Source organism: Ahaetulla prasina, chromosome 3 (assembly GCF_028640845.1).
Source record: "Ahaetulla prasina isolate Xishuangbanna chromosome 3, ASM2864084v1, whole genome shotgun sequence".
In the NCBI taxonomy this organism is placed as follows: domain Eukaryota; kingdom Metazoa; phylum Chordata; class Lepidosauria; order Squamata; family Colubridae; genus Ahaetulla; species Ahaetulla prasina.
In genome coordinates, this window is record NC_080541.1 from 188,096 (window position 1) to 203,328 (window position 15,233).

The 15,233-nt window shown below is 45.3% G+C and overlaps 1 protein-coding gene across 1 annotated transcript in view; it reads left to right on the top strand.

The window, feature by feature from the left end:
• Positions 1-15,233, top strand: part of IQANK1 (IQ motif and ankyrin repeat containing 1) — an 82,843-nt gene that overhangs the window by 18,190 nt on the left and 49,420 nt on the right. The window contains exons 3-5 of the mRNA XM_058178391.1: positions 3,203-3,336; positions 4,031-4,195; positions 11,715-11,906. Of these exons, the coding sequence (XP_058034374.1) occupies positions 3,203-3,336; positions 4,031-4,195; positions 11,715-11,906 (491 nt within the window). The remainder of the gene's footprint in view (positions 1-3,202; positions 3,337-4,030; positions 4,196-11,714; positions 11,907-15,233) is intronic.

Consider the following 15,233-nt stretch of genomic DNA (forward strand, 5'->3'; position numbering starts at 1 on the left):
TCCATTTGTGGAAGGGTCCTGAGATGCCATAGGATGTTAGTTTTAGGAGAGGTTTATCTTGTACTACTGAGTCAAAAGCTTTACAGAAGTCTATGTAGATTGCATCTATTGATTTGCCTTGATCGAGATTTGAAGTCCATATGTTTTTGCAGTGGAGAAGTTGTAAGTTACATGATAATTTTTTCCTGAAACCAAATTGTTTGTTGGAGAGTAGGTTGTTAGTTTCTAAGTGTCAGGTAATGGATTGGTTGATGATAGATTCCATGACTTTGCAGGTGACGCAGCAAAGGGAGATCGGTCTGTAATTTTCGACTAAGCTGGGGTCTCCTTTTTTGAAGATAGGGATGACTGTGGCTAGTGACCAAAGTTTGGGAAGAGAACTGGTAGTGAAAGCTTTATCAAAGATAATACTTAGGGGTTCTGCTATATTAATGGAAAGTTTTTTTAAGAAGTATGCACATAGTCCATCGGGTCCAATAGAAAGCGATGGTTTTAAGTTGTGAAGAGCTTTTCCAACGTTGTCTTCTGTGAAATCTATATGAGTTAAATCATCATAGTCATTGCTGGTTTGTTTGTGGAATGTCGGATATGTGTTATCGGAGTTAACAAAAACTGAGCCAAAGAAAATGTTGAAGAGGTTTGCTTTGACTATTTCGTCATTGCATTCTTTGTTGTTAGAATCTTTTAGTGGTGGGATGGATCTTGAGTCTTTAAGTTTATTGTTGACAAAATTATAAAAGGCACGATTGGAATTTGTGTGCAGAAGGTTCTCTTCTTGCTTGGTGTGGTAATTTGTGCATTCAGTTTTTATTTGGTTGCATATGTTTCTGTAGCGGTTTTTGAAATTTGTAACATAGCCTTTTTTGTTTCTTTTCCAGAGGGATTTTTTTTTTTGATTGAAGCTTTTTTATTGATTGGGTAGTTTGTTTTTCTTGGTCATGGTAGTCATTTGTGGTACATATAGTTTAATGACTCTATTGATTTCAAGTAGGAAGACTCTATAGTGGTCTTCAGCGGTTATGCAGGTTGCAAACAGATTTTGCCAGTCCAGAAATGAAAGATCGTTGTTTATAAGGTCGTAATTGGCTTTTTTGAAGTTGTAGTTGGGAGTACTGTTGTTATGACGATTTAAGTATGGACGTATATTGAGACGAAAATCAATCATGCAGTGGTCACTGTTGGAAAAAGGTTCTTTAATTTGTAGTCCGTAAATTGAGTTTGAATTGTTGCAGAAGATGAGGTCAAGGCAGTTGTTGAGTCTTGTATTGTTAGTTACAAGTTGTTCAAGACCTAGGTTTGTAACAGCGTTGTATAGTGTAGTATGGATTGGGTCAGTTGAACATTCATTAGTTGTCCAGTTAATGAGAGATAGATTTAGGTCACCCAGGAAGATGAGAGGATATGGGCAAGAGGTAGCCCATGTTAGCATTGAGGTTAGCATATTTGCATGGGTAATGTCATAGTCAGGGGCTCTGTAGCATAGTAAGAATCGAAGAGTAGTGTCAAGGGATAGGTCGCATACTATAGTTTCAGGAAGAGAGAGTTTATGTGCTACTTGGATATTTTTTAGATTCAGTGACTTTTTGTAAAAGATAGCTACTCCGCCACCTCTTCGGTTTTCACGATCTGATCGATAGACTTGATATTCTTTGTTTGAGATAATGGAGTCAGGAAGAGATGAGTTCAGCCATGTTTCACAAACAAAAATGATATCAAATGTGCCACTGTTTAATAAGAAGATAAATTCAGGTAATTTGTTGACTATGCTTCTTGCATTTATCAATTTGCATTTGAGATCTGAAGTGATTGGTGTTGAAGAGGTAAGGGGCGTGCATACCTAGTTTTGGATGTTAGTAGTTTGGATAATACCAGAAAGGCCACTGGGGAACTGAAAGAGTGCAGAGAAGAGCGATGAAGACCTGAGGCTAGTAATTCAAAGGGAGTAGTTCAAAGAACTTGCTCGTGTTAACATAAGAAAGAGACAGCTGGGGTGATACACGGCAGCCTTCTTTCAAGACCCGAGGGCCTGTCGCAGGGCAGGAAAAGGAACAGCAGGTAGAAGCTTTACAGACTGTAGGGAGACCCAGGAGATAGAGGAGGAGTTTCCTGACCCAAAGGGCTCTTTCGCAGTGGGGCAGGCTGCCTCCTGGAAAAATGGCAGCTCCATCGCTGGAGGTTTTCAAGCAAGAGTTGGCAGCCACCTGAATGGAATGGTCTGAGGACTCTTGCCCTCGGTTCCTTCTAAAATCCCTTCCAACTCCATGATTACACACGCTCCCCCCTTCTACTTCCTCTTTCTTCTCCTCCTCTGTTCATCCATTGAATATCACAATATTTAGAATGATCATCAGCCTAAGAACCATAGAAGAATTATTACAATATATAGAAATTTGCAATCGGGGTTTTATTACTGATATTTGGGATGGACGTCATCTAATCCTAATTTTCCACCCCTTCCATTTAAAAACCTACCTTGAACATTATTTTCCAGCACTTGGAAAATACAGTTATTGCAAAGGGGTTTCAGGCTTTTGCTATAGGATCCACTTCATTTATTTGTTTATTTTAGAAAGTCAGTCTAGAATAAAGCAAAATAAAAGGAGTAACAACAGTCCCCGAACATAGCAATGTTTCTGAAAATAACCAGTTAGAAAAGAGGGTTGTTTTTTAAAAGAGATATCTGAAAGGCTAACATTGCTGTCGTTTACCTGGCGCAGAGCCGAGGGAGAGGCAGTGCAGGGCAGGTGTCACTTTCCATCTGCAAAACACCCTTGGCAGAATCCATCCAGGGCAATCCTGGATCTGACTCGCCAAGGCCCAAGCCATCCCCTTGCCAGGCTGTATTTGAGACTGGGGAGGGACCCACAAGGCCAGCATCAGCTAAGACCGCATAGACTTGGATCTCTGAACTCCTCGCCCATAAATGGTGGGGGGGGGGGCAGGCTTGACTTTTGGCAACTTGAACAGAGCTTTTTCAGGACACTTTGAGTCCCCCAGTGAAAACTCTCTGGATCGGCAGGCTGATTTTTGGGTGCCCAGTTCAGCCTCTGCCAGGACGACAGTTTTTTAGAACATAAGCTGATGAAGGTGGTCTTTTCCTAAAGTCAATCCCCCTCCCTAATCTTTCATAGAAGAAACAAGGACCAGCAAGGGCCTGGAAACTTCACTTGATGGCCCTGGGCCTCTCCTTTCTGCCCCCCAGGCCTGAGTCGTGAGGCAAAAGCCGTGCTCACTTTGCAGTGCGCCTTCCGTAGGATCCTGGCCTGCCGGGAGAGAAAGCGGAGACTGAAGGAGCGACAGGAATATGAAGAATTAATGGATCGCCTCCAAAAGGAGGTGAGGGGCAGGAGGGCACTGGTGGTAACAGGGGAGCCCATTCTGTGCAAGTGCTGGCTGGCAGATGGCAGAATTGAGGGTGAGGGGGCTGAGTGACAGAGTGGAGGGGCTGAACCCCAGTCATCTTTGCGGGCTAGGGTGGTTAGTTGTATTGAACCCTGAGCCTTGTCCATCAAGATGCAATTCAGTGGCAAGAAAAGTCAAGTTTTACACTTAGGGAAGAAAAGCCAAATGCACAGATATAGAATAGGTGGCACCTGGCTGAACAGGTGTAACTATGAGAGGGATCTAGGTGTCTCAGTGGATCAGATCACCACTTAAGTGTGAGCCAGGGGTGTACTGCAGCTGCCAAAACCCCTCAACGTGGTCCTGGGATGCATCAAAGAAGGATAGCAGCAAAATCACGAAAAGGCATCATTCTGCTTTACACAGCCTTCGTGAGACCAGACCTGGAATCCTGCCCCCACGTCTGGTTGCCACGAAAGAAAAAAGATGCTGAGACTCTGGAAAGAGTGCAGGGAAGAGCAACCAAAAGGACGAGGAGTCTGGAGGCTAAACCGTAGGATGAAGGGTTATAGGAACTGAGGGTGTCCAGTCAACAAAGAGAAGAGCTTCTGGTTTGGGCCTGGCCTGCTGGCAGCCTCACGTCCTGACTCTGAAGGAGTTTTTCTTTGCTGGGCTGTTCATGTTGCAGGCTTTTGTCGCTCTAGTGAGAAGAGAGCAGGAGGAAGCTGAGCGGGCACGAAAGAAAGAAGAGGAAGAAAAGAAGAAGCAGAGAGAGGAGCAGCAGCGGAGAAAACGGATGCTGGAGGCAGCTTTTGAAGGAGACGTGGAGGAGATGAAAGCCATTCTGAAAGAGGTAAAAATGAGTTTGTGGCTCCTGTTTCCGGCTCTGTACCCTAACTGGCACCAGGTTGGAAGAGGGGGCTTTTTCTCCCCCTCCCCTTCCGGGGGAGATGCCCCTTGCCTGTTTTTGTCATATTTTCAAGCTGTGTGACCTTGGAATCGGTGGTGAAATCCTAATTTTTTTACTACCGGTTCTGTGGGTGTGGCTTGGTGGGCATAGCAGGGGAAGGATACTGCAAAATCTCCATTCCCACCCAACTCTGGGGCCAGCCAGAGGTGGTATTTACTGGTTCTCCAAACTACTCAAAATTTCTGCTACCGGTTCTCCGAACTGCTCAGAATTTCCACTACTGGTTCTCCAGAACCTGCTGGATTTCACCCCTGCCTTGGAATATGTCCTAGGGGCCTCTGAGAGATCAATAATAATAATAACAACAACAACAACAACAACAGCAACAGCAGCAGCAGCAGCAGCAGCAGCGTTGGAAGGGACCTTGGAGGCCTTCTAGTCCAATTCCCTGCCCAGGCAGGAGACCCTACACCATTTCAGACAAATGGTTATCCAACATTTTCTTAAAAAATTCCAGTATTGGAGCATTCACAACTTCTGTAGGCAAGTTGTTCCACTTATTAATTGTTCTAATGGTCAGGAAATTTCTCCCTAGTTCTAAGTAGCTTCTCTCCGTGATTAGTTTTCACCCATTGCTTCTTGTTCTACCCTCAGGTGCTTTGGAGAACACTCCGACTCCCTCTTCTTTGTGGCAACCCCTGAGATATTTGAACACTGCTATCATGTCTCCCCTAGTCCTTCTTTTCATTAAACTAGACACCGAGTTCCTGCAACCATTCTTCATATGTTTTAGCCTCCAGTCCCCTAATCATCTTTGTTGCTCTTCTCTGCACTCTTTCTAGAGTCTCAATATCCTTTTTACATCGTGGCGACCAAAATTGGATGCAATATTCCAAGCGTGGCCTTACCAAGGCATTATAAAGTGGTATTAACACTTCACGTGATCTTAACATAACATAACAACAGAGTTGGAAGGGACCTTGGAGGCCTTCTAGTCCAACCCCCTGCCCAGGCAGGAAACCTTACACCATCTCAGTCAGATGGTTATCCAACATTTTCTTAAAAATTTCCAGTGTTGGAGCATTCACAACTTCTGAAGGCAAGTCGTTCCACTTATTAATTGTTCTAACTGTCAGGAAATTTCTCCTTAGTTCTAAGTTGCTTCTTTCTTTGGTCAGTTTCCACCCATTGCTTCTTGTTCTACCCTCAGGTGCTTTGGAGAACAGCCCGACTCCCCAGCCCCTGAGATATTGGAACACAGCTATCATGTCTCCCCTAGTCCTTCTTTTTGTTAAACTAGACATACACAGTTCCTGCAACCGTTCTTCATATGTTTTATCCTCCAGTCCCCTAATCATCTTTGTTGCTCTTCTCTGCACTCTTTCTAGAGTCTCAACATCTTTTTTACATCGTGGCGACCAAAACTGGATGCAATATTCCAAGTGTGGCCTTACCAAGGCATTATAAAGTGGTACTAACACTTCACGTGATCTTGATTCTATCCCTCTGTTTATGCAGCCCAGAACTGTGTTGGCTTTTTTAACAGCTGCTGCACACTGCTGGCTCATATCTAAATGGTTATCCACTAGGACTCCAAGATCCCTCTCACAGGTACTACTATTGAGCAAGGTACCACATATACGGTACCTGTGCATTTTGTTTTTTTGGCCTAAATGTAGAACCTTACTTTTTTCACTGTTGAATTTCATTTTGTTAGATAGCGCCCAATGTTCAAGTCCGTCAAGATCTTTCTGTAACTTGAGCCTATCTTCTGGAGTGTTGGCTATTCCTGCCAGCTTGGTGTCATCTGCAAATTTGATGAGTTCCCCATCTATCTCCTCGTCCAAGTCATTGATGAAGATTTTGAAGAGTACTGGGCCTAAAACAGAGCCTTAGGGTACTCCACTGCATACTTCCCTCCATGTGGATTTAGTTCCGTTGAGGACTACAGGTTGAGTGCAGTTGGTCAGCCAGTTACGAATCCATCTGGTGGTGGTGCTGTTTAACCCACATTTTTCTACTTTATCTAGTAGTAGGTTATGGTCCACTTTATCAAATACTTTACTGAAGTCCAAGTAAATTATACCGACAGCATTCCTCTGGTCCACTAATTTTGTCACTTTGTGCAATAAGATTAGTCTGGCATGATCTGTTTTTGACAAACCCATGTTGGCTTTTGGTTATTACTTTGTTTGCTTCTAGGTGTTCGGTGATTCGTTGCTTGATTATCTTTTCCAGAATCTTCCCCGGTATTGAGGTCAGACTGATAGGTCTGTAGTTTCCTGGATCTGTTTTTTTTCCTTTTTTGAAGATGGGAACTACATCAGCTCTGCATCAGCTCTGCATCAGCAGATACATCACTACATCAACTCTACATCTTGATTCTATCCCTCTGTTTATGCAGCCCAGAACTTGTCCACTAGGACTCTAAGATCCCTCTCACAGTTACTACTATTGAGCAAGGTACCACATATACGGTACCTGTGCATTTTGGTTTTTTTGCCTAAATGTAGAACCTTACTTTTTTCACTGTTGAATTTCATTTTGTTAGATAGCACCCAATGTTCAAGTCTGTCAAGATCCTTCTGTATCTTGAGCCTATCTTCTGGAGTGTTGGCTATTCTTGCCAGCTTGGTGTCATCTGCAAATTTGATGAGTTCCCCATCTATCCCCTCATCCAAATCACTGATGAAGATGTTGAAGAGTACTGGGCCTAAAATAGCCTTGGGGTACTTCACTGCATACTTCCCTCCATGTAGATGTAGTTCCATTGAGGACTACACGTTGAGTGCGGTTGGTCAGCCAGTTACGAATTAATCTGGTGGTTGTGCTGTCTAACCCACCTTTTTCTACTTTATCTAGTAGTAGGTTATGGTCCACTTTATCAAATGCTTTACTGAAGTCCAAGTAAATTATACCGACAGCATTCCTCTGGTCCACTAATTTTGTCACTTTGTGCAATAAGATTAGTCTGGCATGATCTGTTTTTAACAAACCCATGTTGGCTTTTGGTTATTACTTTGTTTGCTTCTAGGTGGTTGGTGATTCGTTGCTTGATTATTTTTTCCAGAATCTTCCCTGGTATTGAGGTCTGGCTGACAGGTCTGTAGTTTCCTGGATCTGTTTTTTATTTCCTTTTTTGAAGATGGGAACTACATCAGCTCTGCATCAGCTCTGCATCAGCAGATACATCACTACATCAACTCTACATCTTGATTCTATCCCTCTGTTTATGCAGCCCAGAACTTGTCCACTAGGACTCTAAGATCCCTCTCACAGTTACTACTATTGAGCAAGGTACCACATATCGGTACCTGTGCATTTTGGTTTTGCCTAAATGTAGAACCTTACTTTTTTCACTGTTGAATTTCATTTTGTTAGATAGCACCCAATGTTCAAGTCTGTCAAGATCTTTCTGTAACTTGAGCCTATCTTCTGGAGTGTTGGCTATTCCTGCCAGCTTGGTGTCATCTGCAAATTTGATGAGTTCCCTATCTATCCCTCGTCCAAGTCATTGATGAAGATGTTGAAGAGTACTGGGCCTAAAACAGAGCCTTGGGGTACTTCACTGCATACTTCCTCCATGTGGATGTAGTTCCATTGAGGACTACACGTTGAGTGCGGTTGGTCAGCCAGTTACGAATTAATCTGGTGGTTGTGCTGTCTAACCCACCTTTTTCTACTTTATCTAGTAGTAGGTTATGGTCCACTTTATCAAATGCTTTACTGAAGTCCAAGTAAATTATACCGACAGCATTCCTCTGGTCCACTAATTTTGTCACTTTGTGCAATAAGATTAGTCTGGCATGATCTGTTTTTAACAAACCCATGTTGGCTTTTGGTTATTACTTTGTTTGCTTCTAGGTGGTTGGTGATTCGTTGCTTGATTATTTTTTCCAGAATCTTCCCTGGTATTGAGGTCTGGCTGACAGGTCTGTAGTTTCCTGGATCTGTTTTTTATTTCCTTTTTTGAAGATGGGAACTACATCAGCTCTTTTCCAGTCTTCTGGCAGTTCCCCTGTGCTCCAGGATATTTGAAAGATATAGTTCAGTGGTTCTGAGATCTTGTCTGCCAGTTCCTTCAGAACCTTGGGGTGTAATCCATCTGGTCCTGGTGATTTGAACTCCTCTAGGATAGACAGGTGTTCACTTACCATTTTCTTCTCTATTTTAACTTGTGTTCCTAATCTGTTTTTTGTGGTGCTGTTTTTGATAGGTTGGATTATTTTTTCCTTTTGTGTAAAGACAGATGCAAAAAATGAGTTAAGTAGATCTGCTTTCTCCCTGTTGCTTGTCACCTTCTTGCCACTTTCTCCCAACAATGGGCCAATTGTTTCCTTGACTTTTTTCTTGTTTTTAACATGTTGGAAGAAGCTTTTTTTGTTATTTTTTACTTTTGTCGCTAGCCTTTGTTCATTGTGAGCCTTAGCTTTCCTCACTTCATCTTTACAGGCTTGGGCTATTTGCTGATATTCTGCCTTAGTTATTTGTCCCTCTTTCCATTTTTTATACTTGTCCTTTTTGTCTTTCAATTTGTCAGATAGTTCTTTATGCATCCATGCTGGTTTCTCTTGAGATCTATTATTTTTCTTCTTCATTGGTCTTGTGCTAGAATGGGCTTTTATAATCTCACTTTTCAAAATTTCCCAAGCTTCTTGAGTTGTTTTCCCCTTGAGGATTCTCATCCATGGAATCCTTCTCAAGCTCTCTCTAAGTTTTTTGAAATTAGCTCTCTTAAAGTCCAAGACCCTAGTTTGACTTTTTTCTACTACTTGTGTTTTCATAATGTTGAATTCCAATATTGCGTGAGCCCCCAAGGTTCCTGTAGCTTCAACATCTTCTATCATTTCATCTCTGTTAGTGAGAATTAAGTCCAATATGGCTGATCCCCTTGTTCCTTTCTCTACTTTTTGGGAAACAAAGTTGTCTGCTAGGTTTGTTAGGAACCTGTGGGATCTTTCACGGTGAAGAGTTTGCCTTCCAGTTGATGTCAGGGTAGTTAAAATCCCCCATTACTACTGTGATGTGCTTCCTACATACCTTAGTTAGCTGACTAGCAACTACGTTTGGTTGGGTGGCCGATAGTATAGACCTATGGCAATATCATTTTCCCTCCATTTAATATTGACCCAAATGCATTCATCATTGTTGCGCTCTATTTCTGTATATCTTCTGGAGCAATATTCTGCCTTCTCCCCAAATCGCTCAACGGAGATTGAAGCATCTTCAACATCTTACTAATTACACATTATAACATTCCAGACATATTGATATTGGCCTGGCCCCCTGCCAGAAAGTGACTCAGAGAGTGAGGGGGAAGGGCTGTCGGGGCTCCCCTCTGCAGGGCCGGCCTCTCTGACTCAGCTCCAGGAGCCAGAGGCAGGCCAGGTGGAGGAGCTGACGAGGCCTCTGTCTCCTGTATCTCCCCACACCCAGGCAACGCTTCGAGACCCAGCTGTGGACAGTCAGTCCTGGTTAGATCCCAGGTTTCGTAGACAAGAGAGGCAGGAACAACAAAAGAAGGGGTGGGGCAGGCCTAGAGAGTGCTGAGTCACGGAGCCACACCCCACAGGGTATAAAAGCAGGAGGGGCTGCTCTACTATTTCGTGACGGACAAAGCAAACTGACTGGAGAAAACTTGATCTGAACTATTTGACTGAGCATTTGGCCTGGACTGCTGTTTGTTCCTGATTTCCTGGTTGCTCCGGTAGCCTCAGGGAAGATAAAAAAAACCTTGGCAGACGTTCGCTGGTCTGCTGCCAGAGCTGATAGCTGCTGTGGACTAAATTGCTGGCTAATTGAGTCAGTTCACGTGTCTCCCGGACTGAGGGGTGGCGGGGGGGGACAGAACAGATATATTCTAGCATAGAAGACCTATTCTGGTTTACGTGAAGCTCATCACAAAGTCTTGTTATAGTTTTATGGAATCACATAATGGTTAAGTCCCAGGACAGCCTCTGTCAGCCAAACAAGATTGGGTATTTGGAATTTGAACACTGTTTTAAATATTAAGAAAGCTTGCCTTGTCTTCTGAATCTCATCCCTTATCTGAGTTTTCTTCGTAAGAAAACTGTCACATCGGTGCTCTCGGTTCACTGGTGCCAGGCTTCTCCAGCCACTGTGGGAGGGGGCTGGCATGCCATGCTTGCTAGCAGAAAGGGTCTGTGACTGCTGGGCATTCTTGGTGACAGAGATGATGAGGAAGCCTTCCCAAAGCAGTGGCTTTAGACCTGTGGCATGACAGTGCATTTGCACAAAAACCCGTGAGAAGATTAGATGAAGCTGTTGAAGTGCTGTCCCGGTGTTTGGAAGCCATACGGGTCTGGATGGGGAGGAACAGGCTCAAGCTCAATCCCTCCAAGACGGAGTGGCTGTGGATGCCGGCACCCCAATTCAGTCAGCTGCAGCCGCGGCTGACTGTTGGAGGTGAGTTATTGGCCCCAAAGGAAAAGGTGCGCAACTTGGGTGTTCTCCTGAATGAACGGCTGCCGTTTGAAGATCATTTGACGGCCGTCTCCAGGAGGGCTTTTCACCAGGTTCGCCTGGTTTGCCAGTTGCGCCCCTTCCTTGATCGGGATGCCTTATGCACAGTCACTCATGCTCTTGTCACCTCTCGTTTGGATTATTGCAATGCTCTCTACATGGGGCTCCCCTTGAAGTGCACTCGGAGGCTTCAGTTAATCCAGAATGCGGCTGCACGGGTGATAGAGGGAGCTCCACGTAGCTCCCATATAACACCACTCCTGCGCAGACTGCACTGGCTGCCTGTGGTCTCTCGGGTGCACTTTAAGGTTTTGGTTACTACCTTTAAAGCGCTCCATGGCTTAGGGCCTGGGTACTTACGGGATCGCCTACTGTTACCTCATGCCTCCCACCGACCCGTACGCTCACACAGAGAGGGACTTCTCAGGGTGCCGTCCGCCAAACAATGTCGGCTGGCGGCCCCCAGGGGAAGATCCTTCTCTGTGGGGGCTCCTACCCTCTGGAACGAACTTCCCCCTGGTTTACGCCAAATATCTGACCTTCGGACCTTTCGCCACGAATTGAAAACGTATTTATTTACTCGCGCGGGGCTGGCTTAAATTTTGTTGTATTTTTAAATTTATATTTTATATTTCTAAATTTTATATGAATTTTAATGGGTTTTTAGAATTTTAAATGTTTTAAAGTTTTCGGCCAATTGTATAATAAGTTTTTTTTTGTTTTAATTGTATATTGTATTGTTTGGGTTTTTATTCTGGCTGTACACTGCCCTGAGTCCTTCGGGAGAAGGGCGGTATAGAAATCTAATAAATAATAATAATAATAATAATAAAGATGGGTGGGGTGGAGGGACGGGGCGCAGCACGCATCAACGAGGGCTGAGACTCAGCCTCGCTTTGCTCTATCACATCTTCTCTTACCTAGTGCAGAGTGGTCAGTCCTCTCTTCTTGGACAAACTTGTCCACTTGCTCTTTCAAGGTGGCGGATCTGGACACCAAGACTGGTGTGGGGACAGATGAGAAGGGGAAGGTAGTCCGGCTCCAGCATCTCCTCAACATGGTGGACTGCACAGACGCCAATGGCAACACCCCCCTCTCTGAAGCCTCTGGAGGGGGCCATCCTGAAGCCATCCGGATGCTGATAGAAAATGGAGGCCATCCCAACAGCAGGGTGAGAAGATGGTGAGGGAGGTACACCAGGAATGGCTTGGTTGCAGCCCACCTGGGAGAAATGCCTCTGCCTCCCCTGGTGGTCTGTGAAAGGGGTGAAATGTAAAATTTGTTACTACCGGTTCTGTAGGCGTGGCTTGGTGGGGGGGGGTAATGTGACTGGGTGGCTATGGCCAACTTTTTTTTTCTTTTAAAAGCATTTTTTCTACAACCTCTTCGACTGAAGAGGTTGTAAAAAATGCTTTTAAAAAGTTCTGGTGATCAGGCAACTCAGCTGGGATTGCCAGAGGAGCCTTTTAAAAACGTTTTTTTTAACAACCTCTTCTGTTGTAGAAAAAATGCTTTTAAAGGGTTCTGATGATCCCAGCTGAGCCATGCGATCATCAGAAGCTTTTTTTTTACTTTTAAAAGCATTTTTTCGGCCGAAGAAAAAATGCTTTTAAAAGTAAAAAAAAACACCCTCTGATGATCGTGTGGCTAAGCTGGGGTGGCGGGGGGCAGGGATTTTCGCTACCGGTTCTCCGAACCATCCGCCGCCATCACTACCGGATCAGGCGATCCAGTCTGAACCGGGAGCGTTTCACCCCTGGTCTGTGACCTCGGTGCCAGAGAAGGCCCTTGGTTATGGTTTGGTGGCAGGAGAGGCTGCTTTTGGGAAGAGCCTGGTTTACAAAAGGGCTTCGGATGTGAGGAACAAAGGAACGGGGATGGTGGGAACTTGGGGGCGCCTGCCAGGAGCCTTTAGGACCCACAGCCTATGGCAGCAGTTACCCCAAATAGAGACCCCCACCCCGCTGTCTCCCATGCTTCCCACAAGGAGAAACGGCATCACAAACAAAGCAGATCTGTGCTGTGCTGCTGGTTCTATGCAGTCCTTGCATTTTGGATTCTAACTCACTCGCACACGCATGTGCACACACACACACACTTCCAGGTAAGATCCTGTCTAACTTAAATGGATGATGGTGGGAAGAATCACCAAACTAGGCACAGTAGGCCTTGATACATGTTCCAACATGCCTTCCATTGCCCAAGAATGGAAGCTCAGCACTTGTCAGTCAAAATGCCTGAGTTGAAGACTGTTTTTAGGTGAGGTTTCAGCCCATGGCTTCTCCTAAAGAGGGCTGAAGATCTTCCGTGGCCCAAAGGCTCACTTCCTTCCTGCTTGATGTGATAAATTGGAGGCTGAAAGTTTAGAAAACCTAATTTAGGACCGTAAGGAAGGCATTTTGACTGACAAAACACTGAGCTTCCATTCTTGGGCAAATTCATTAAGTGGGAAAAAGCTGACCCAGTCCAGGTATTCTTAGCTCTCTTTCAAGGACTTTCTCGATCCATTTCAGCTGGACTTTTGACCTGATATTTGGGTGAAACCTGCTTGGCTTGTGCATGGGAGAGAGAGCCAGGAAGTGTGGCCTCCAACTGGGACCTTTCCTGGCCTGGATGCAGACGATCCACTCCTATACAGGTTCTTGAACTCCCAAAAGTGATTCACGTGTGTGTGTGTGTGTGTGTGTGTGTGTGTGTGTGTGTGTGTGTTGCATGGCATTGGCCCAATCTACTGAGTTCTATCTCCTGACCTATTTATATATGAGACAATTGAATGAGGAAATAAAGGATTCAGTTTCTTCCCGACAGACATAGAGAGATAAGAGACCTTCTTCCTCCCTCTTTTCATTAGCTCTGCCAAGCAGGCTGGATGAGGATTAGCAAAGTGAAGCCCAATCCAGACCAAGGAGGGGGTTATTTGGGGGACCCTCGTTCTTTCAGAGCAGTTGTGAAAGCTTTGCCAAAGGACTCCTTCAGAACCAGAGGGGTGGAGAGAGAGATGCATATGACCCCTGAGGCAGGAACTTGTTAGTCCTAATTACAGCACTAGAGTCAAGCCAGATTTTGAAACCAGATTCCCCCTAGATATCATTTGTCCAATAGAATCTCCTGTTTTCATCACACCTGCTGCGCACCCATCCACCAGCAGGGGAACTCTTAGGAATGAGTCAGTTTCATTCTCTCCAGGGTTATCCAACCAGAAAAATAAAATCCAGGCTCCAGATAGGGATTTTTACTGTTTTTATTCATGCCATTTACAAACAATGCACAAATACACAAACAGTGGTACAATAAGAACTGTACATGGAGGTAGGAGGCAAGCAGTCCAGAGGCCTTCTCCATCAAAGAACTGCCCCACCAGGATTTCCAGTTGTGACGTCATGCTGTTGTGGGGTGAATGAGTGGGGCTCCGTTCGTTTATACCTGATTTTCCATGTTTTAAAGCAAATCTATCTTGGAGGGATCGATGAAGCAGAGGGGTATCCTCGGAGCAGGGGTGAAATCTAAAATTTTTTGCTACCTGTTCTGTGGGTGTGGCTTGGTGGGTGGGTGTGTCCTAAACGGTGTGCGCTTGCGCAGTCGGTGCATGGAACAAGCAGCAATGGTGGCGGCATATTCAAGGGGAGGAACTCCAGTAACTTTTGGACGCTTGCCTTTCCTGGCAGCCATCCGCTGGAAGAAAGTAAGTATACACTGCGTGGCGAAGGAAGAGTGGGCGGTGGCTCCGGGACAAGGCTGGTGTCGGGTAATGGTGCTGTTGTGACCCAGGTTCCTGGACTCGGACTCCTGGACTCAGATGATTCAGAAAGTGAGGGAGAAGACCTGGCAAGGCCTGCTTCTCCTGGGCCCTCTCCCTCCCTGGCACCCACCCAAAGGGAGGAGGAGGGGCCAGCAAGGCCTGATTCTCCCGGGCCTTATTCTCATTTGGCAACACCCCAAGAAGAGTTTTGGCTTGATGCAAGACTGCGCAGACGTGACCGGCGCACGCAGCAGAGGAGGCGTTGGGACAAAGCCAAAGAATGAGTCATGCAGTGACATCTACTTAGACTATAAAAGCAGTAGGCGGAACTTCCTGGCCTTTTGTCTTGGACAAAGCAGTGAATTTGCGCGGGCAAACTGTATCAATGGAGGGAAGAATATATTCATGAGTAACTCTGGCCTTATCTATAATTTCCTAGTTATCTCCAGAGACTTGGCAGGCCCGTGGGTAGACGTGGCCAGAACATTTATCTATGTAAATAAATTAGAAAAGAAGGCCTTTGACTGACTCTTTGTTGGGAATATTGGGGGAGGGAAACAGAACAGGTGCATTCCCCAACCCGGTTGAGGCAGGCGGCGAGCAGAGGGTTGCTCTGGGGTTTCAGGGGAATGAGATATCCCTGGGCCCTGACCAAAGGCGAAGGGTGAACAGGCGGCAAGCGGGCAGCAAGTGGGCAAAGGAAGAGTGGGTGGTGGCTCCGGGGAAAGGCCGGAGTCGGGGAATGGTGCATTCCCTGAC